The 21362-nt window shown below is 47.0% G+C and overlaps 1 protein-coding gene across 2 annotated transcripts in view; it reads left to right on the top strand.

The window, feature by feature from the left end:
• LOC129714579 (uncharacterized) overlaps positions 1–19218 on the top strand; it is a 32255-nt gene extending 13037 nt beyond the window's left edge. Inside the window, exons 2-6 of one of the 2 annotated variants that reach the window (XM_055664301.1) lie at positions 4729–5235; positions 9168–9261; positions 11448–11623; positions 13292–15571; positions 18188–19218. In XM_055664301.1, coding sequence (XP_055520276.1) covers positions 4758–5235; positions 9168–9261; positions 11448–11623; positions 13292–15571; positions 18188–18639 — 3480 coding nt within the window. In that variant the 5' untranslated portion in view covers positions 4729–4757 and the 3' untranslated portion in view covers positions 18640–19218. Of the gene's footprint in view, positions 1–4728; positions 5236–9167; positions 9262–11447; positions 11627–13291; positions 15572–18187 lie in introns of both variants that reach the window. The other variant, XM_055664300.1, reaches the window with a different exon arrangement.
• Positions 19219–21362: the final 2144 nt, after the last annotated feature.

Raw genomic sequence — 21362 nt, 5'->3', positions numbered from 1 at the left:
CAGGGCAACTTGTTCGATTTGATTGTGCACGCCGGGTTGATTGCATTCGTCGAAACAGGGCGGACCACGTGAAGGTTGCAATCTCCCACCCCCTGGAATAACTTGGGCAGCATCTCTGGAGAAAGGAATAGGTGATGTCTGAAGAGGGATTTCAATCCAAAACCTTGCCCATCCCTTTTCAGAGATGCTGCCTGCCCCGCTGAGTTACTCCAGCATTTTGTGTCTTATCTTTGGTATTGTACGCACTTTCTGTCACATGTACCGAGCGAGGTACAGTGATTTCATTTATGAATAGGTGACATTTTGGGTTGAGGCCCTTCTTCAGACTGAGAGTCGGGGAGAGGAAAACTATAGGTAGGTAAAGGTACAGAACTGATCAGAGCTGGCACAGATGACCCAGGAAAAGTGGAGCCCACAATGATCCATTGTTGGCTGTGGAAAAGGTGATAACAATGGGATGCGAACAGTGAAACTAGGGGGTTGGGGTGGGGGGGGGGAACTTATAGAAACTTACAAAATTCTTAAGGGGTTGGACAGGCTAGATGCAGGAAGATTGTTCCCGATGTTGGGGAAGTCCAGAACAAGGGGTCACAGTTTAAGGATAAGGGGGAAATCTTTTAGGACCGACATGAGAAAAACATGTTTCACACGGAGAGTGGTGAATCTGTGGAATTCTCTGCCACAGAATGTAGTTGAGGCCACAGTTCGTTGGGTATATGTAGGAGGGAGTTAGATGTGGCGCTTGTGGCTAAAGGGATCAGGGGGTATGGAGAGAAGGCAGGTACAGGATACTGAGTTGGATGATCAGCCATGATCATATTGAATGGCGGTGCAGGCTCGAAGGGCCGAATGGCCTCTACTCCTGCACCTATTTTCTATGTTTCTATGCAAGGGTTACTTGAAGTTGGAGAAATCAATATTGATTCTGCTGGGTTGTAAGCTGCCCAAGTGAAATATAAGGTCCAGTTCCTCCAATTTGTGTCTCATGGTGGAGGAGGCCCAGGCCAGAAAGGTCGGCATTGGAAGATAGACACAAAAAGCTGGAGTAACTCAGTGGGACAGGCAGCATCTCTGGAGAGAAGGAATGGGTGACGTTTTGGGGTTCAGAACCTTCTTCAGAAAAAGAGGTATGGAAGCTGAGGTGTAAAACTCCAGACAAATCGGATAATGAAATGCATCATCATTGTTAGCTAGGGGAGGGTGGTGATGATTACAAAAATATTTGGCAGCCTGAATTGGGGACATGGGGTTTAAAATCTTCCAGCAGAAATTGGTAAAGGTGATGCTCTGAGCAGACTGAATGTCAGATTGAAGGCAGATAAAAATGCTGGAGAAACTCAGCGGGCGAGGCAGCATCTATGGAGCGAAGGAATAGGTGACCGTTCTTCAACGTTGAAGGCTGACAGTTGGGAGGTCTGTAATGCAAGGGTTAAAACTGACCTCTGCTGCCTAAAATGGAGTTATTATTATCATGATTAAACATATTTCAGACTCGAGGTCCAGATAAAAGAGGACATTAAATAGAATACATTGCATATGTCTCTAAAATACTGTAAAAAACTGCTGAGTAAATGGCAAGAGCATCATAAAAATTTACAAAAATACTAAACATGTTTAAAATCCAGAATAACAAGGATTAGTATTCTACATGAGACAACTTTACCAAGAGTGGGGAATTGCTAAACCTTATGTTTTAAGACCAAGATAAGTCATTTTCAGTCATTAGTCGGGCAAATAAATGTATACATAAGATTTCTTGGGCTGGCTTGTAAAGTTGCCGGCTATATCAGCAGCTCCACACCTCCAACCCTGTTTAAGGCAACAGATGTTTGGAAACACATGCTGGGGTTAATTTGAAGTGAGCAGTAAATCACGAGGCCACCTGTGCAGTCGCCAGATAAAACAATTCCCTTCTGAGAACCATCAGAGGCTAGCCTGGCACCCGATGCACAACACAGCTGATGCTTTCGACACCTGGTAGGATAGCCAGCTTTGAGAACCATGGCTACCCGCTTTCTTGAATCAGGGTGAAAACGGGCAATTGTTTCCTGCAGCCCACTGCAGGGGGAGGCAGGGGGAGTGCTGGAATCTTGCGTTCGGGAACAGCTTGAGTTGGAGGACTACACTTCCAGGGGTGGCTATGAGCAGGGAATGGGTGCGTAGGGGAGGACTTGGTCTAGATTCAGTATAAAAGTGCGTGCTTCAACCCAACTGTTGGACCTTCACCTTGGGAAGGAGAGAGATATAGACCTTGTCTTTTGGGGGTGGGGGAGAGGAGGAGAGGATCTTGACTTTTGAGAGGGGGAGGTCGAGGAGAGGAGGATCTTGCTCTTTGAGGAGGGAGAGAAAGACCCCTCCTGGGGGGGGGGAGGAGAGAGATGTAGGGGAGGTGGCAGAGCTCACTGATTCTGTTCTGTAGGGGTTTTTGCACAATCTACAGGCATTGCCACTTTCATTTTGTATGTGTATGTGACAAATAAACTTGACTTGACTTGAGAGGACTTGTATTGTGGTGAGATACAACCATTGCAGCCAGGAGACTCTGATGTGCAGAGGGACATGTGGTTTGTTATTTGGTTAATGCTTTACTGTATTTTGCTTTAATATTTAGTAGTTTCTGCTCTGAACAAAAAACATTATTTCTCCTGTCATCGATGTGAAATCTGCTTGCATTTCATTGCAGGGTCTCCAAACCAAAGCTCATTGTTTCTCCAGACCCTCCCTGACTTGAGTATCCCCAGCCGTGCTGGCTCGAAGGGCCGAGTGGCCTACTCCGGCACCTGTCGTCTATTGTCATTCTCTGATATCTTGGTCTAATTGCGGTTAGAGCTGTGAAGGTTGTTTCAAGGACCTGCTGGTTGTAAATCCTTGCGTTTCAACGCAAGCTTTTGTTCGATGGAAATTGTTGTCACACTCGCACAGTCGGGGTGCAGATGCGATGTAAATCTTGCTTTTAGTGACAACACCTTAGATGTGGAATTTCTAACGGGAAAGAGTGGTGAAGGGCAGGGAACCAGGAGATCCAATTTCAGTGGATAGAACCCAGGTGGTTGGCAGAGCAGTCACCAAGGGTGGGGCAGTGGTAGAGTTGCTGCCTTATTATGCCCCTGTCCCACTTGGGAAACCTGAACGGAAACCACTGGAGACTTTGCGCCCCGCCCAAGGTTTCCATGCGGTTCCCGGTGGTTGCTGGAGGTTGCAGGTAGTGGAAGCAGGTAGGGAGACTGACAAAAACCTCCGGGAACCCAAGGTTTCTGTGTGGTTCCCGGAGGTTTTTGTCAGTCTCCCTACCTGCTTCCACTACCTGCAACCTCCGGCAACCACCTGCAACCTCCGGGAACCGCACGGGAACCTTGGGTGGGGCGCAAAGTCTCCAGAGGTTTCCATTCAAGTTTCCTAAGTGGGACAGAGACCCAGATTCCATCCTGACTACGGGTGCTGTCTGTACGGAGTTTGTACGTTCTCCCTGTGGGTTTTCTCTGGGGGCTCAGGTTTCCTCCCACACTCCAAAGACACACAGGTTCGCAGATTCATTAGACATGGGTAGCAATAACTGGTGGGAGGTTTCTTGTTTTTTTTTTCCTCTCTATCTTGGCACTGTTAATATGCATGTTGGAGTGCAAGCTGCTTCTTGTGGTGCAGTAATGAACATTTCAGCAGCTTTGAAATGTCATTCGTTTGTTGAATTCTACTCTGCTAGATTTTCCTTGGGAATAAATTATCGACTGTGGGGGGAAAAAAAAATCCTTCTCCTTGATAAATATTGCTGGAGGAACTTGGCAGATGGGCAGCATCTGTGGAGGAAAATGGACAGAGAATAAGGTGGCACAAGCTGCTGCCTCACAGCGTCAGAGGTCTAGGTTCGATCCTGACCTCTGGTGCTGTCTGTGTGGAGTTTGCTTGCACCGTCTCTCCGCGTGGATTTTCTCTCGCATCCAAAAGACGTGCGGGATTCTGGGTTAATTGCCCATAATGTGTAGGGAGTGGATGAAAAGAATAAAGGGGAGGCCATTTAAGACTGAGGCGAGAAAAATCGCTTTCACCCAGAGTTGTTAGTTTGTGGAATTCCCTGCCACAGAGGGCAGTGGAGGCCAAGTCACTGGATGGATTTAAGAGAGAGTTAGATAGAGCTCTGGGGGCTAGTGGAATCGAGGGATATGGGGAGAAGGCAGGCACGGGTTATTGATTGGGGACAATCAGCCATGATCACAATGATTGGCGATGCTGGCTCGAAGGGCCGAATGGCCTCCTCCTGCACATATTTTCCATGTTTCTATAAAAGGTGAGATAACATTGAACAGGTGATCATTGGATCTGAAGGGCTGGTTACCTTGCTGTATTTGGGGGGGGGGGATTTGAACCTTTCACACCGAGTTCCTCCTGCAGTCCTTGCTTGTGTACTTTGGTTGTCTACTTCCAGTTGTAACCCCTGCCTTTACTCAAGTCATGGGGTATTTTTAAAATTAGACATTGCTAGTAAGGGCATCAACAGTTGTGGGGTGTAGACTGGTGAATGGGGCTAGGCAAGGAAAATGAATGATCGAATGGCAGAACAGACCTGATGGGCTAAATGGCCTAATTCTGCCATCTATGTCTTGTGGTCTCCAGCCAGCAATAAATCTCTTTAGAGGATGTTTTTAGAGATGGATTTTGGTTTGTGCAACTTGGTTATTTTGCTCTGGAATTCATGTTTTTTTTTTTCTCTCTCCTTTTGTCTTTGAATGTCAGCCCCTCTCTGCTCCCAAGACCCCCAGGCCATGAAGTCTGAAGAGTCGGACGAATCCCCTCCAGCAGATGCCAATGCCTCTAACATCAAAGGAGCAGCGGCAATGCCGGACAAGCAGAAGAACGATGGGGCCACCAAGGAGAAGCCGAGTTCGAAGCCCACCGCTGGCTCTCAGGTCAAGGCCAAAGTGGGCACCTCGAGCAGTAGACCACCCACCTCCAGCCGGACAAACCCCTCCCAGGCCAGCAAACTGGTCAAGAAGACAAACGAGCAGGATCCAAGAGCGGCCAAAACTGCGCCCAGGTCGGGCATGTCTGCCCACGACAAAATAATGGAGAAGAAAATGATGGCCAGGAATAAGATGGTTGGGGAGAGTGTGGCTGTGCCCAGCAGTGCCGGCACCAACGGTAGCCTGCCCACCCAAGTGGCCAGAGGTGCCACAGCCAAGACATTGCCCCCCGCCAAAGCTGGTGCTAAAGTCAAAAACACAGCGCAGCACGCCTCTGCAGGTAAGTCTATTCCTTGCCCACTTTGGTTGGGGTGGGACATGACGAGACTAAAACACATGGGAGATCTCCAGCATTGTGGAATGTCTGGTACACATTGCTGGAGTAACTCCGCAGGTCGCGCTGTCTAAAGGGCATGTCCCATTCACGACCTCTGTCGAGTTTGCCCTTGACTCGTACTCGCAGCATGGTCGTCACGAGGTCGTAGCAGGCCGTGATGCTAGTCATGGGTACTCGTGGCATCAAGTAGGTCGGGGCGTTTTTCTAGCCTAATGAAAAATGGCCACGAGTAAAAAAAGATTGTGAATTGGGTCATGAAAGTGGAAACTTTATTGTTTAGTTTAGAGATAGTGTGGAAACAGGCTCTTCGGCCCGTGCCGTCCAGCGATCCCCGCACACTAGCACTATCCTACACACACTAGGGATGATTTACAATGATACCAAGCCAATTAACCTACAAAACCTGCTTGTCTTTGGAGTGTCGGATAAAACCCACGCAGGTCCCGGGGAGAACGTACAAACTGTGTACAGACAGCACCCGTAGTCAGGATCGAACCCGGGTCTCTAGCGCCGTGAGGCAGCAACTCTACTGCTGCACCACCGTGCCATCCACCGCCCATAGAGAACATGGACAGGTGGATGTTTTGAATCCTATTTCCCTTCCCCCACCCCCCCCACTTAAATTCAAGTAATTTAACTAAATATATTCCTCTTGGCAGTAGCTAGGAAAACCACTACACCACATGGTACTCCTAGTTCTTGAAGGGACGTCTAACCTGGAGTGTGTGTCTGCGGTATTTTACTTGTGTAAAAATAGAAATATAATCTAGTGTAGTCTGTTTCTGAGGCAGTGTTAAATTTCACTGTGTCTGTGCATACCTAGTCTATTATTCAAGAAGGCGACCTGGAAAGCTAACTCTCTCTCTCCGAAACCTTCCTGATTCAAGTCTCTTCCAGCAATGGGTTTTGGACCTTCTGCATGTTTGGCTCAGGAAATATTCTTAACATTCTGTGTCACTCACCTTCAGTGTGGCTCGACTGGGGGTAAACAGCAATGTGGAGGCTAAAATGCCTCTTCCATATGTTTTAGCAGCTGATTCTCCCTTCTCTGTGTGTAGCTGGGTCTCCCCCCCCCTCTCTCCCTTCTGGCTAAGCTCACCACAAGACTACGCCACATAATTAAAAAAAAAAATTAAAAGTTGCATTAATTTAGACCAGTTATTTATCAAAGCCTGTTTACCAAAATGGTTTAAAATGAAATTATTTTTTAATATAACTGTTCTCTGACTAGCTTTGTCGAAGGTTAAATCGGTCTCATTATTTTGAGCTATTCTGGGCAGAATTAAAGATAGACACAAAATGCTGGAGTAACTTAGCGGGACAGGCAGCATCTCTGGAGAGAAGGTTTGGATGATGTTCTGGGTCGAGACCCTTCTTCAGACTGGGCAGAATGAATGTGCTGAAGAAGGGTTTCGGCCCGAAACGTTGCCTATTTCCTTCGCTCCATAGATGCTGCTGCACCCGCTGAGTTTCTCCAGCTTTTTTGTGTAACCTTCGATTCTCCAGCATCTGCAGTTCCCTCTTAAACAGAATGAATGTGCAACTGAACCACCATGTTGCAAGCTTCCACCGTCTGTCTTGCTGGTGAACAGAATGGGTGTTGTGAGGGGGCTATCACAGCAGTGTGTGGGGGTTTGGTTTAGAGATACAGTGTGGAAACAGGCCCATCGGACCACTGAGTCCACGCCGACCAGCGGTCCCTGTACACCTGCTCTATTCCACACACGTTAGGGACACTTTGCAATTGTATCGAGCCAATTCTTCTTAATGTGAATGGCGTGCACAGCCTAAAGTTGTAGGACAACTTTGTTGTACGTCTTTGGAGTGTGGGAGGAAACTGGAGATCCCAGAGAAAACCCACGGGGAGAACGTACAGATGGCTCCCGTAGCAAGGATCGAACCCGGGTCTCTGGCGCTGTGAGGCAGCAACTCTACCGCTGCGCCACCCTACAGGTGGTGACCCCACTTAACACAGAGGAGGTGGTTGATATCCCACCCAGGGATGCATACCGAGAATTGTGGATGCAGCCCAGACCATCTCACAAACCAACTCCCCAAATCCAGGGGTTGATTTTAACACTGTACCCCCATCGATGGAGGCATGGGGTGAGGTGGGTGTGTGTTTGTGAGTGTCTAGTGCAGGTGGTATCATTCCTGCTTGCAGTATCTCCACACATGGTCACCCCCCCACCAACACTCATTGTAATCTTTAGACGTTAGAGAGAGAGCGCGGAAACAGGCACTTCGACTGCCAAGCCACATGTCTTTGGGATGTGGAAGGAAACTAGAGAACCCTGAGGGAACCTGTTGTGGTCATGGGGAGGATATCAAACTTCCCATCAATGCACGACTACAGTTCAGCTTCACATATACGCTGGAGTAACTCCAGTAAGTTTAGGGTGGGGCAGGCAGGCAGGCTATTCCGAACAGCTACAACATTGATTAATAAACATTCAAGCACTAATTAGACTTCAGAGGCAGATAAAGACGGGTCCAGCCAATAATAATCTCAAAAACTTATGCATGATAAAGATTCTTCACGACAAAAACATTCCTTCAGGACAAAATAAATTCCTTCAAGTAATGTCACCCATTCGTTCTCTCCAAAGATGCTGCCTGTCCCACTGAGTTACTCCAGCATTTAGTGTCCGTCTTCAGTTTAAACCAGCATCTGTAGTTCCTCCCTACACAGTATAAGCAGGTGTTGCTATATTTCTTTTCATCCCTGTGAAAATGTTTGCACGCTTCAGCCTTAATCAGTTTTGGTCACTATCTCCTCACTTTGAAATGAAGGCATTGGAAACAACTGCATCTTGCAAAGGAAAGCATTTTTGCATTTTGGTTACTAAGGCCAACTATTTCCTCTTATTCCAAATACATTTTAAACCTCTTTTGGGTTTTATTTTTGCCTTGAAGGATTTTTTAAAATTTTATCATGGAGTATTTTATCTTGCCTAATATTTTGAGATTATTATTATTGGCTTCACATGTCTTTATCTGCCCCGAGTCCCAATTAGTAACTGGCTGTTCCTTAATCAAGATGGTAGCTGTTCTGAATTGGTGTGGATATTTCTTCCTTGTTGCAATGTAGGGTGTGTCGAGAATGTGACTCTGTGTCTCAACCCAAAACATCACCCATTCCATCTCTCTAGAGATGCTGCTAGTTCCTGCCTGCCAGAGTTACTCCAGCATATCTTTTGTCTATCTTTAGTGTGATCCAGCATCTGCAGTTCCTTCCTACACATTCACTAACGAAACTGACTGTATTTTTTTCTAATGGTGCAGATTTTAAGACCATGTGGGCAGATTTTAGAAACATAGACATAGAAACATAGAAATTAGGTGCAGGAGTAGGCCATTCGGCCCTTCGAGCCTGCACCGCCATTCAATATGATCATGGCTGATCATCCAACTCGGTATCCTGTACCTGCCTTCTCTCCATACCCACTGATCCCCTTAGCCACAAGGGCCACATCTAACTCCCTCTTAAATATAGCGCAATGAGACTGTGGCCTCAACGCACCGGTGATGTAGAGAGTTCCAGAGCTCTTCACCCGCTCGGGCGGGGGAAGTCGCCGTTGCGAGAGCCCTGAAAAGCGGTCTCCCTCCAGGGAGCCGCGGGCTCCCGGTGCCGCCGTCCACAGACCCGCCGTTGCAGCCTCCGACTCTCCGGTCGGGCCGCAGCAGCAGCAGCAGCAGCGCTCCTCCACCGCTCCACTATAATTCTTTATATAATTTGAATTTAAATCATTTAATATATTTGAGAACCAATGCTAGCTATCAAAATGCAGTGTCTGATGTGAGGATTGGGCTGAGGTCAAGGAAGGTTGGTTATAAATGGTGCCTTCACTGATTCTTTGTAATTGTCCCCACAGCATCAAAGAAACCACTACCAGCACCAGCTGCTGCTGCTGCTGCCGTGAGGCCTGCGGGAAGACCAGTCAAGCCTAGTTACAGCGCAGTGAGCAGGTAAAGGGTTAAACCGATGGTAGATAGACAACTTGCTGGACGGGTCGAGCAGCATCTTTGGAGAAAAGGAATGGGTGACGTTTTGGGTTTGAAGGGTCACCTATTCCTTTCCTCTAGAGATGCTGCCTGACCCGCTGAGTTACTCCAGCATTTTGTGTCTACTGGTTTTCTGCTTTCAGGTGTGTGCAGGATGGATGTTGCCTCTGTAGGTGGAAGGTCTTGAATTCCTGCCATCCGTTCCGTTCTAATGACAGTGGCTGCTCCCTTCTACTGCCTGAAACCTGTCCCTTTGTCTAAGCTTGCAATATATTTATGCCGTGAAACTGCTTCTGACAGCCTCACAGTGGTTAATCCGATTCTGCCTGATATCACAAAGGGGAGGGAGATATCAGGGTCGCTCTAGACAATTGTTGTGATTATTGGTTGACTCATTCATCCGCTATGCTCTCTGCCATTGTTTCATTTCATTCCTGCCTTGGGCCAATATGAATTGGGATAACTGTGCTATCGGATTGCTCGTTATGGAGTCATTGTAGGCAGCAGATTGAGCTTGTTCTATAAAGGTGCAGGAACGGCAGGGTGGTGCAGTGGTAGAGTCACTGCCTCACAGCGCCAGAGACCCGGGTTCCATCCTGGCTGTGGGTGCTGTCTGTGCGGAGTTTGTACGTTCTCCCCGTGACCTCCGGGTGCTTGAGTTTCTTCCCACACTCCAAAGACGTACAGGTGTGTAGGCTTGGTATAAATGTAAATTGTCCCTCGTGTGTGTGTGTGTAGGGTAGTGCAGGGATCGCTGGTCAGTGATGGCTCGATGGGCCAAAGGGCCTGTTTCTGCGCTGTATCTCTAAAATCGCCACCCGTATGCCTCGGAATAAAGTTCTAGCTTGCCCTTGCCCTTGAGAGGGACGGCATTTTGGAAAGTTGTGGGTCTTGACGGCTGTGAATGTTAAAATGGAAACACAAATTTAAAAAGAAATTGAATATTTAAAAATAGGACAAGAAGCAAGGGAACTGATCTAAATTGGCGCTGCTGGGGTTGATAGGACACCCATTATCACATTAAATAGGCCATTGTGTCATCACCAGCTTTCAGTTTTGTTGTTTTACTTTTGGAGATACAGCATAGCAGTAGGCCCTTCAGCCCACCAATTCAACGTTGACCAACAATCACCTCCACACTAGTTCCATCCAACACACACACACACACACTAGAGACAATTTTTAATTTTACCAAAGCCAATCTGTATGTCCTTGGAGTGTGGGAGGAAACCGGAGCACCCGGAGAAAACCCACGTGGTCACAGGGTGAACGTACAAACTCTGTACGGGCAGCGTCCGTGGTCGGGATCGAACCCCATTTTTCTTGTCCCTTGCATGGCAACAGTTGGGTGAAGGGAAATGGCACCACCTGCAGGCAGTGAGCAGAACATCGGGGAGCTATGTTCTTCCCTTAAACCTGTCGGACTAGGAGGTTTAGTTTAGAGATACAGCGAGGAAACAGGCCCTTCGGCCCACCAGGTCCGTGCCGACCAGCGATCCCCGCACATTAACACAATCCTACACACACTAGGGACAATTTACACATACACCAAGCCAATTAACCTACAAACCTGCACGTCTTTGGAGAGTGGGAGGAAACTGAAGATCTCGGAGAAAACCCACTCGGGTCACGGGGAGAACGTGCAAACTCCTTACAGACAGCACCCGTAGTCGGGATCGAACCGGGGTCTCCGGCGCTGCTTTCACTGTAAGGCAGCAACTCGACCGCTGTGCCACCGTGCCTCATTCATTCTAGGATCTATCATACCCCCATTCTCCTGCCTTCTCCCCGTAACCGCTGTCACCCGTACTAATCAAGAACCCACCAATCTCCGCTTTAAAAATACCTACTCACTTGGCCTCCCCAGCCATCTGTGGCAAAGAATTCCACAGATTCACCACCCTCTGAGTAAAGATTCCTCCTCATCTCCTTCCTAGAGGAACATCCTTTAAATCTGAGGCCATGTCCTCTGGTCCCAGACTCTCCCACTAGTGGAAACATCCACTCTATCCAAAGCCTTTCACTATTTGGTAAGTTTCAATGAGGCCCCCACCATCCTCCTGAACTCTGGCAAGGAGAAACCCAGAGCCAACAAACGCTAACTAACTAAATAAATCTAACAGGCTGCTATGCTTCCAATTGTTCCCCAGGCCCAACAGCTCAATGGCTACATCCTGCCAAGCAAGTACTGGAGCAGTGAGGAAACCACCAATGTCGAAGCAACTCAACGAAGGCCTGACTTGCGCTCGAACTGCCAAACCCAGTGTCCCGACGGCAGGATCCAAACCCGAGAAGCGCCCCCCTGCCTCTAACAGGACGTCTAAAGGTGGTCTGTACATGATTTTCCCCAAATTGTACTGTTGCCTGCTGAGTGAGACATGTTTGCTGGAGTACAGAGCAGTTCTTAGATGAAATTGGCAGAAAAAGGGTTAAAGTATTATTGAGGCTGGGACTGGGGAAGGGTCTTGACCCGAAACGTCACCCATTCCTTTTCTCCAGAGATGCTGCCTGACCCGCTGAGTTACTCCAGTGTTTTGTGTCTATTGCAGTGGGACTTATTGCATGTAGTGTGTGTGTGTGTGTAGGTTAGTGTAGTAATAATAATAATAATAATATCTTATTTATATAGCACATTTTTAGTCAACTTGCATTGACCCCAAAGTGCTTCACATAATTACATTACATTTACACACAGGCAAAGGTGGGTGAAGTGTCTTGCCCCAAGGACACAACGACAGTATGCACTCCAAGCGGGATTCGAACCGGCTACCTTCCGGTCGCCAGCCGAACACTTAGCCCATTGCGCCATCTGTCGTCATTAGTGTATGGGGTAATCACTGGTCAACACGGACCCGGTGGGCTGAAGGGCCTGTTTCCGCGCTGTATCTCTGAAGTCTATGACTCTATATGTTCCTATCTCACTGATGGGTCCCTTAGCCAGGTAGTCTATCCAGTCAGCACCCCGCCTGCCCCTCCCTCAAGACCCTGAACTGGGGGGGAAGGGGGTAGAGAAGAAAGCCTAGATGAGAGAAGGGGCAGAATGGAGACTAGCAGGTTATGGGTGAGGGGGGGAGAATTCGATAGATGGAAGGTTGGACAAAGGCCAGAGATGACAAGACAGAAAGTGTGAGAGAAGTCGGGATTGAAGCATAACATAGAAACATAGAAAATAGGTCCAGGAGGAGGCCATTCGGCCCTTCGAGCCAGCACCGCCATTCATTGTGATCATGGCTAATCGTCCCCAATTAATAACCCGTGCCTGCCTTCTCCCCATTTCCATTGACTCCACTGGCTCCTAGAGCTCTATCTAACTCTTTCTTAAATCCATCCAGTGACTTGGCCTCCACTACCCTCTGTGGCAGGGAATTCCATAAATTCACAACTCTCTGGGTGAAAAAGTTTTTTCTCACCTCAGTCTTAAATGCCCTCCCCTTTATTCTAAGACTGTGTGGCCCCTGGTTCTGGACTCGCCCAACATTGGGAACATTTTTCCTGCATCTAGCTTGTCCAGTCCTTTTATAATTTTATATGTTTCTATAAGATGCCCCCTCATCCTTCTAAACTCCGGTGAATACAAGCCTAGTCTTTTCAATCTTTCCTCGTATAACAGTCCCGCCATCCCAGGAATCAATCTTGTGAACCTACGCTGCACTGCCTCAATCACAAGGATGTCCTTCCTCAAATTAGGAGACCAAAACTGTACACAATACTCCAGATGTGGTCTTACCAGAGCCCTATACAACTGCAGAAGAAGCTTGAAGAGTTGCAGAATGTGAAGCTGGAGGAAGGGAAGGAGGGGGAGGTGAGGGGGGTGGGGTTGGGGGGGGGGGAATAAAATGACCTGTTTTCACTTTCGTTTTAATGGATTGATTTTGGCATCATGCCACCTGAGTTAATCGCTACCATCATCCATTTGAATGCTGCCTCTTGCTAGTTCATGTTACTGTTGAATGTATTAATAATCTGGTTGACTTTGTCCTCCATCTCTCTCTAGACCCGACTCTCGGCTCTTCCCAGCTAAAGAAGATTCCAAGTTTGGAAGCGGCTAAAGGCAGCGCCATTGGCAGGACAAGCAAGCTAAAACTGCCGAAGCCTTCAGATTCTTCTTCTGAAACAAAACATGTGGATGCAAGTGTGAAGACCAAATTGCCTGTTAAACAAAGACAGGGGATATTGCCTGATGCCTCTGTTTCCAAGAGCTTGGTGGGCACTGTTCTCCCTTCAACGAAGACCGCCCAAGCCATCGAGAAGCAACCCTTGTCAAGTGGCATATCATCAAACAACACAAAGACTCTCTCTGAGAATAACGTTGGGAGATGTGGGTTCTTGGAGAGCCGCCTCGATGCTGAATCAAAGGCCACGATGGAGGGGCCATCTACCAGCTTGGTTACTGGACCAGCCGTTGGAGATGAGGTTGAGGAGCCAGGAGATAGTCTGACCATCGAAAACGCGCCCTCTCCACAAGGAATGAAGGCAGCCCTTCTTACCCTTGACCTTGCCGGTGAAAATGCTCCTGCAGAGGGAACGGTGGCAGGTGCTGAGGCCAAACCAAGTGTGTATGTGCCGGCATTCGAAGGAGAAGAAGATATGGAATGTTTTAGATCTGTTAAATTGGCTGGCCAGTTAAACAAAGGAGAGATGAATTCTGACCCAAATTTTGAGCCAGGGCTGTGTTTAACCTACATTGATAAAATGGAAAATATTGGAGCCATGGTTGGGAATGAACATAATGTTCCTGAAGGGTTAGATACAGTTAATGTAAACCATTATGAAGTTCAACAGACTAACGAGGATGACAATATGATTGACGTTGGTGGAGATGTGGCCTTGATCCATTTGGAAGAGTGTTTCCTGCCGAGGCAATGGATTGTTGAGAAGGACTCTGCTTTGCCATGCTCTGAAGGGGCTCCATCCATTGTGGATCTTGGTACACCTGATCCTACTCCAGCAAGTCCACCAGAACATCTACCTGTAATTGAGGACAATGTAGTCCTTGCCCCAACTTTGCAGAACGTAACACTTGCTAGGGGGGCTCCTTTAGGAAGTGGCTTGGAAGATGCGAGCTCTCTGGAGTCCAGCAGCGATGTATCTACTGGGGAGCAGGTTATGCTGAGTGTGAATGTGACCGTGCGTGGATACCCCAAGGCAGAGGTCGAGGTAACTCCTCCTGAAGACCTCCTTCCAGAGAAGCTCTCGAGCTGCGATCAAGATGCAGCCTTCAAGCTTTGCGAACTGCTGGCGGAATGTTTCAGAACAAATGCAGAGTCGCAACATCCCGTTGGAAGAGAAGACTTGCCCTCTGGAGCGAAGCTTGGTATTTTGCCTGGAGATGGGTGCGGAGACCATGGGGTGTCCCAGGCTAGCTCGCTGAGCGGCCCAGACATGGCTGGGAAGAGCAGCAGTGTCACCAGCACTCCGGAAGAGCTGAAGGATTACAACAGCAGTTCTGGAGTCGAGTCCAAGTCGGGGAAATTGGAATCTGCAGATGACGGATCTCCTCCAAGAGAGATCTGCGAACCTGATCTGGTGGAGCAGGATTTGGGGATTCACTTGGAAAGGGGTGATTACGAGCCGGAGACACTACCAGCAGATGATCTACTTGAAGGTTCGTCAACTGAACCCATGGTCTCTTCAGATGATGAAGAACATTTGGAGGGTGATCTTGAAACCGTGGCTGAGATAACAAACCAGCGTGGATTAGAAGGGATAGACAACCCTGTATTTGAGGACAAAGCTGCAACTGAATTGAAAACTGAAAGTCTCTCCCTTCCGTTTAATTCCCCCCAATTCAATCCCTCTAGTCTCCAGGCTGTGGAGGAAACAGAAGAGCTAGCGACTGCTGAGACCCCCAGCTCTCCAGGGTTGGGGCAACTTGCCCTCCAAAGCTGCCTGCTCTCGACAATGGAGCCGCAGGCAGGTCTTCCCGTGGACAACCAGGTCTCGAGCCTCCCCCCGGCGATTGACGGCCAGTCCCATGGGTCTCCCACTCGGGGTGGCTGCCCTATTGAAGCTGATAACTTGACTGGAGCCGTCCCCGACGTGACTTTAAACGTGCAGCGAGCATTTGACCTGGTGGAAGACCTTCCCAGTGAGTTGGCCGATGAATCACTGCCCATGAATGCAGAGGTCCCTGGAGCAAACCATCCCATGAACTGCCTCGACGGGGAGCTGGCTAAATTACAAGAGATGTCTGGTGGTACGGATAATGCAAATGGAGGCTGCATGCAACAGCTATGCTACCCTCTGTATGAAAAGAATGATAACGTGTTGGCAGGTAATGTATGAAATGCTACTTTTGAAAAAAAAAAATTTGCTTTCCCCATCGGTGGCATTTCTGTAAATGTAATCGATACCACTGTAATATACACCCTTTTGTCCTAGACTCTGATGCCCAAACACATTGATCACATTGCCTGAACCTACTTTTAATCTGAATTCTTTGGATGTTCTTGCTTATCACTGCTAACATCTTGGTAACAAACCTGTAGGGCATTAGAAATTGTGTAAATCATTTTTTTTGTTCATTCAATATTGATTAATAAAGTGTTATACTATGATGGAACTGGCCATTTTGTACAGGCTTTGTTTGCACTGGTTGTGGGTGGGGAGTGGTATGTGAGGGCGTGTGGTGCTGGGTGGAGCATCCTTGATCTCGAAACCAAAGCCCAGGTTGATCCTCCATGCAACCTGATATGATGTACATTTTAAAATGAGTAATACTAGCTAGCGATCTCTCCCATGACTCTCATTTAGTTTAGTTACGAGGTACAGTGAAAAGCTTTTGCTGCGTGCTAACCAGTCAGCGGAAAGACAATACATGATTACAATCGAGCCATTCACAGTGTACAGATACATGATAAAGGGAATAACATTTAGTGCAAGGTAAAATCCGATCATCAATAGACCGACTGTTTCCTTCCAATGACGTAGATATTAGCTCAGGGCTATTCTCCAGTTGGTAGACAAAAGTGCTGGAGAAACTCAGCGGGTGCAGCAGCATCTATGAAGCGAAGGAAATGGGCAATGTTTCGGGCCGACACCTTTCTTCAGACTATTTCCTTCGCTGCAGTAACTCAGCGGGACAGGCAGCATCTCTGGAGAAAAGGAGTGGGCTACGTTTCGGGTTAAGACTTCTTCAGACTGAAGAAGGGTCTCAACCCGAAACGTCACCCGTTCCTTCTCTCCAGAGATGCTGCCTGTCCCGCTGAGTTACTCCAGTATTCTGTGTCTGTATCTTCAGTTTAGAATGAGGGTAGGTGTTGCAAAGATGAGTTCGATGCTAGGGTAGCTAGAGCTTTGTAGATGACTGAGGACCACCCATTGCCTAGCTTCGAGTCCTTCTGTCAGAATTAAAATGGGAGGAGTGTTGTATTCTTAAATGCATCTACATCCAATTGGTCTGGTATTGTCTCAATGAAAATGTTCTATTCTGTCCTACTTGTCCAAGCTCCCCCTCTCCCTGTACAATTCTCTGTTCAGTCCATGTGCAATTTCTTTGTGCACTTGGGAGGATGTAGCAAAGTTAATATCTTGCATATAACCCTTGATTTTAACTCCTTTCCTCAAAGAGGGTGGAGGCAGGGAACGTTGTTCTGTAGCTATTAGTCAGGTCTTGGAGAACAAGTTTCTTTGGGCGAGAAGGCTCCTTTGTGTTGCTGGAGATGGTGGAATGTGGTGCTGGTTTTTGCAGTTGCTTTGCAATGTTGTGGCATCTTCCAATCTAAACGTGGCAGCTTAACATGTTGTGTAGGAAGGAACTGCAGATGTTGGTTTAAACCGAAGATAGACACAAAGCTGGAGTAACTCAGCGGGACGGGCAGCATTTCTGGATGGAAGGAATGGGTGACGTTAAGGTCAGTATGGGAATGGGCAGGAGAATGAAAGCGTTTGGCAACTGGGAGATCGGGTAGGTCCGGGCAGACTGAGCGAAGGTGTTCAGCGAAACGATCGCCCAGTCTATGTTTGGTCTCGCCGATGAATAGGAGTCCACATCTTGAACAACGGATACAGTAGATGAGGTTGTCAGAGGTGCAAGTGAACCTCTGCCTCTAACAAGTTGCTGTGTTTCTGTGTTTCCTAATATTATTCCTGCTGAGCAGCTGAGGAACTGCTAATGTGTTGCAGTAGTCAAGTCCAACTGCACTAGAGTGTAAACTGTGGTGGCAAATGTAATACACTTTGTATGCCTCCAATGACTATTGTACTGAGTGTGCTGGCCTTGTATGTTTAGCCTTCCATCTGCACTCACTCTGCCTGTCTAACACGTGTGTCGTCACTTTGTGCTGCCTCATTGATCAAGAACCGTTGAAATTCCTTGCAAGTTTTAGTTGTCTGGAGCAGCGGCCCAAGTATTCATTAAACGGAAAACGCTGCTCTTGATTGGAAACTGGGAAACTAGAATAACCCTGGGGGAGAATTGGACGTTAAGCCTAACTTCAGCCATCAAGCCCAGACGATGCTGTTCTGCTTTGAATTGTAACTTTTCCCCTTTATTGACGGTGCCTGCCGTTTTGCAACATCATCCTATACTAAAAGGAAGTGTATGCCAAATTGAGAGGACTGTTGCTGCAAAATGCTTGTGGTGTGCATACAAGCAAGGGCCATGAAACGCCTTTAAAATTTTTAAAATTTTTTTTCCCCAATGACTTTATGTAGCAACTTGTCACTGAAATCACTTTCCCTTTTGATTCAGTTCTAATACATGTTTGTTCATAGATGAATGTTGTGCAAGAAATGTATCATCTAGTTTTACAATGTCTTCTCGATCCTGTTTGCATTTGCTCAGCAAACGTCAACACTCTAGTTGTAGATTGCATGCAAGAAGGATTTTGCTGCTTTTTTTTTTGTTTCTCTCTCTTCCAAAATCTTCAAGTGCTGTCACTTGTTGCAGGCATCATGAATGAGGGCGATAAAACAGTGCAGACTCACTGTGTACCTTGGATAACACCACTGCACCCACCTATCCTCTCCACAATCTATGAAGCGGCTGACTGTGAGGAGAGCAGGCTCGAAGAGGACTATGAGAGCAAAGATCTCCAGACACTGGATCTCCCCTGCCTCGAGTTCATTGAAGATCCCAGCGACAGAGTCTTGTCCCTGCAGATTGAGCCGGTGGAAGTTGTGCAGCAATTGATTAACCACACGCTACTACTTTCCGGAGACGGAGTCAAGCTACAAAGCAAGGTAATGGTTGACAAAGCAGAGCTGAGCAAGTGGACCGATCTCATATCGCCGTTAGATGACTCCACGGCCAGTATCACGTCCGTAACCAGCTTCTCTCCTGAAGACCTCTCCTCTTCACAAGGGGAATGGACGGTGGTAGAACTGGAAACTCATCATTAGCCAAATGGCATTGCCTGCCTTTTGCATTCTGGCCAGAAACATCATCTAAATTGGATGGCCCGGTGTGATATTGGAAGGGTGCAAGTCAGACCAATACTTGTTCGTACCTGAAGATCATCTTCCTATGATCTTGCTATCGATGTCACTGGTTTGAGCTATGGGGCGTTCTCCAATATTGTAACTTCCAGGATGAACGTAAAAGGGATTAAATAAAAACAATGATATTATTCTCATGGGAATGGCCCTAAATGCAGCTGCCTATACTTTTAAATTGGATCGGCTTGTAATGCATTGAAGTAGCTTAATGAACAATATGCAATTCTTTAACTGGAATCTAAATCTTTAAACCCTTCATGATAGTTACAAGAGCTTAGAATTGTCTACACTGGATGTGTTTAAAATTGGTCTTTTGTCTACGTGTTTCAGCAAGAGTAAAGGGCCTGTCCCACTTACGAGACTTTTCAGCAAACTGTCTGCGACCTTGAAGCTCGGGGGCACTCGCCTGGAAACACGCGAGTTGGATCGACCTTCAGCGCGGCACACACACACACACACACACGTGTATATACACACACACACACACGCACACACACGTATATACACACACACCTATATACATACATATACACACACACACGTATATACATACATACACACACCCACACACACACACACACGTATATACATACATATACACACACATGTATATACACACGCACACACACATATATATGCGCACACACACACACACACACACATGTATACACACACGCACACGTATATACATACATATATACACACACACACACAGCGCCAAGGAGGGGGCCAGGGAAAGCGGGGGAACGCTGTCTGAAATTCACACGGTGCAAAGCCAAGGTGATACCCGCGATGAACAGGAAGGTTAAAGACGGCTAGCACAGTGTACGGCAATTCCTTTAGGGGGGGGGGGGGGGAAAGAAGGGGCCAGACAAATTTTAATAAACCAGGGGTACACACCTGGGAAGTTTAGCGGGCATTTAACATTACCGGTTAGTTTTCCTTGGTTCTGAAAACTCGTGCTTAAGTTTCCCCACCACCACCCCCCCCCCCCCCCCCCCCCCCCCCCCCCCCCCCAATGAGCCAATTAAAATGCCTGGTCAGCAAAGGAGATTACCTATGGCTATCTCGACTACTTACACTGACATGGTGACCCCACCACCACTTTTTCTTTCCCTCGCAGAAAGTTTTTCAACATGTTGAAAAATGTTTCTGCGACCAAACTGAGGCCGCGAGTAGTGACTATGTGGGAACTCCTCTCAACCATGAAGGAGATTCACCAGAGACCACCAGCGACCATGTGTCGACCATGCTGCGAGCTTGTGGCAAACGCAGACTCTCCTAAACTTGCCAATAAGGTCACCATAGTGGGACAGGCCCTTAACTGTTGTTGCTCAGGGTGGTGCCGTTTGAGGCTGAAATTTTGGAGGAGAACAGATGACTTGAAGTTTTTTTTTTTTTGTTTTTTTGTTTTTTTTTTAAATGAATTGCAAAACCTGTGAATCTAGTCCAAGTTTGCTCTCTCTGACTGCACTGTTTTTTGAAGTTTGTTGACTTTCCCATCAGTGGTATTTTTGTTAATTTTTTTTGGATTAAATGCCGCTTTCTATTTCAGTGCCTGTGTTATGGGTGCTGGAGTGGAGTGGAATTTGAGTTTACTTTGTAAGTTTGAGCAGAGCTGCATTTATCCTTTGGCTGGCTGCGAGGTCTCTTACCTAAAGTGGTGCTTTATTTAGATTGAATGTCTTGAAGCCATGATGCACCTGCCTTTGTGGCCAGTTCAGTTTGCATTCGCATTCGCCAAATGAGGTCTCTTTGGACATCTCCAAAGGAACAACCCAGCTGGTAATGTTGTGTTTTTTTTTTCTCCCCAAAAGGTGAACACAAGTAACAAGTGGCCTTTTTGTATCGAGTTACATGTGCAGGGAAGAATAATAGTTTAAAATGCAGTAATGCATGCAAATACAAAGCCTTTATTCTGAGTCGACTCAAATTGTCATGACGTTGGGTTGAAACTGTAGAGATACTCTGTGGCATGTTATGTCAACCAACACAATGCAGTTGTTAGAGGCTAATCATAAATGGACTATGCTGGCTTTCCTGTTGACAGCCTTCCTGTGATTTTACACATGTCTGACTTTTTTTCCTTTCCCCGGGCTTTCTAACTGCAAGCTAAAATTTGGCTTTCAACATGCAGATTACATGTTTTGGCCAATATGAAGCTGGTTCTGTTGAGATGAGTGAGTGGTGATGATAATATCTGATTTGTCAGTCAGAAGGAGTTATGTCCATCACTTGTCCAACCAGAGTTACATTACATGGGATCAGTAAATGCTGCCACATAGCTGAAGATACACTTGCTAATCGTGGATTATTGCTGTCATCTATACTGCATGAAGCTGACGTCTAATGTGTGAACACAAATTGGTTTTAATTGTTAATTTCCAGCATGTTTTCAATGACTTGTAGAATTCTGAAATCAAATTGCATCCTGAAATATTCTCAAAAAGCTTTGGATATCGCTGTACATTTCCCCCCTTTTTTTGAGTCGGGAGGACCGTGTCTAAGCACCACCTTCCTAGCTGTCTACAACTTGAAGATTTTTGTTTACATTAAAGTTATAACTGGTTTAATTCTGATTGTGGTTATTTTTTTTGTACATTGAGTGTTGCCAATTTCAAACTCTC

This window comes from Leucoraja erinacea, chromosome 39 (assembly GCF_028641065.1).
Source record: "Leucoraja erinacea ecotype New England chromosome 39, Leri_hhj_1, whole genome shotgun sequence".
In the NCBI taxonomy this organism is placed as follows: domain Eukaryota; kingdom Metazoa; phylum Chordata; class Chondrichthyes; order Rajiformes; family Rajidae; genus Leucoraja; species Leucoraja erinaceus.
Note: the sequence above shows the minus strand (reverse complement) of the source record. Positions and strands in the feature narration are given on the sequence as shown.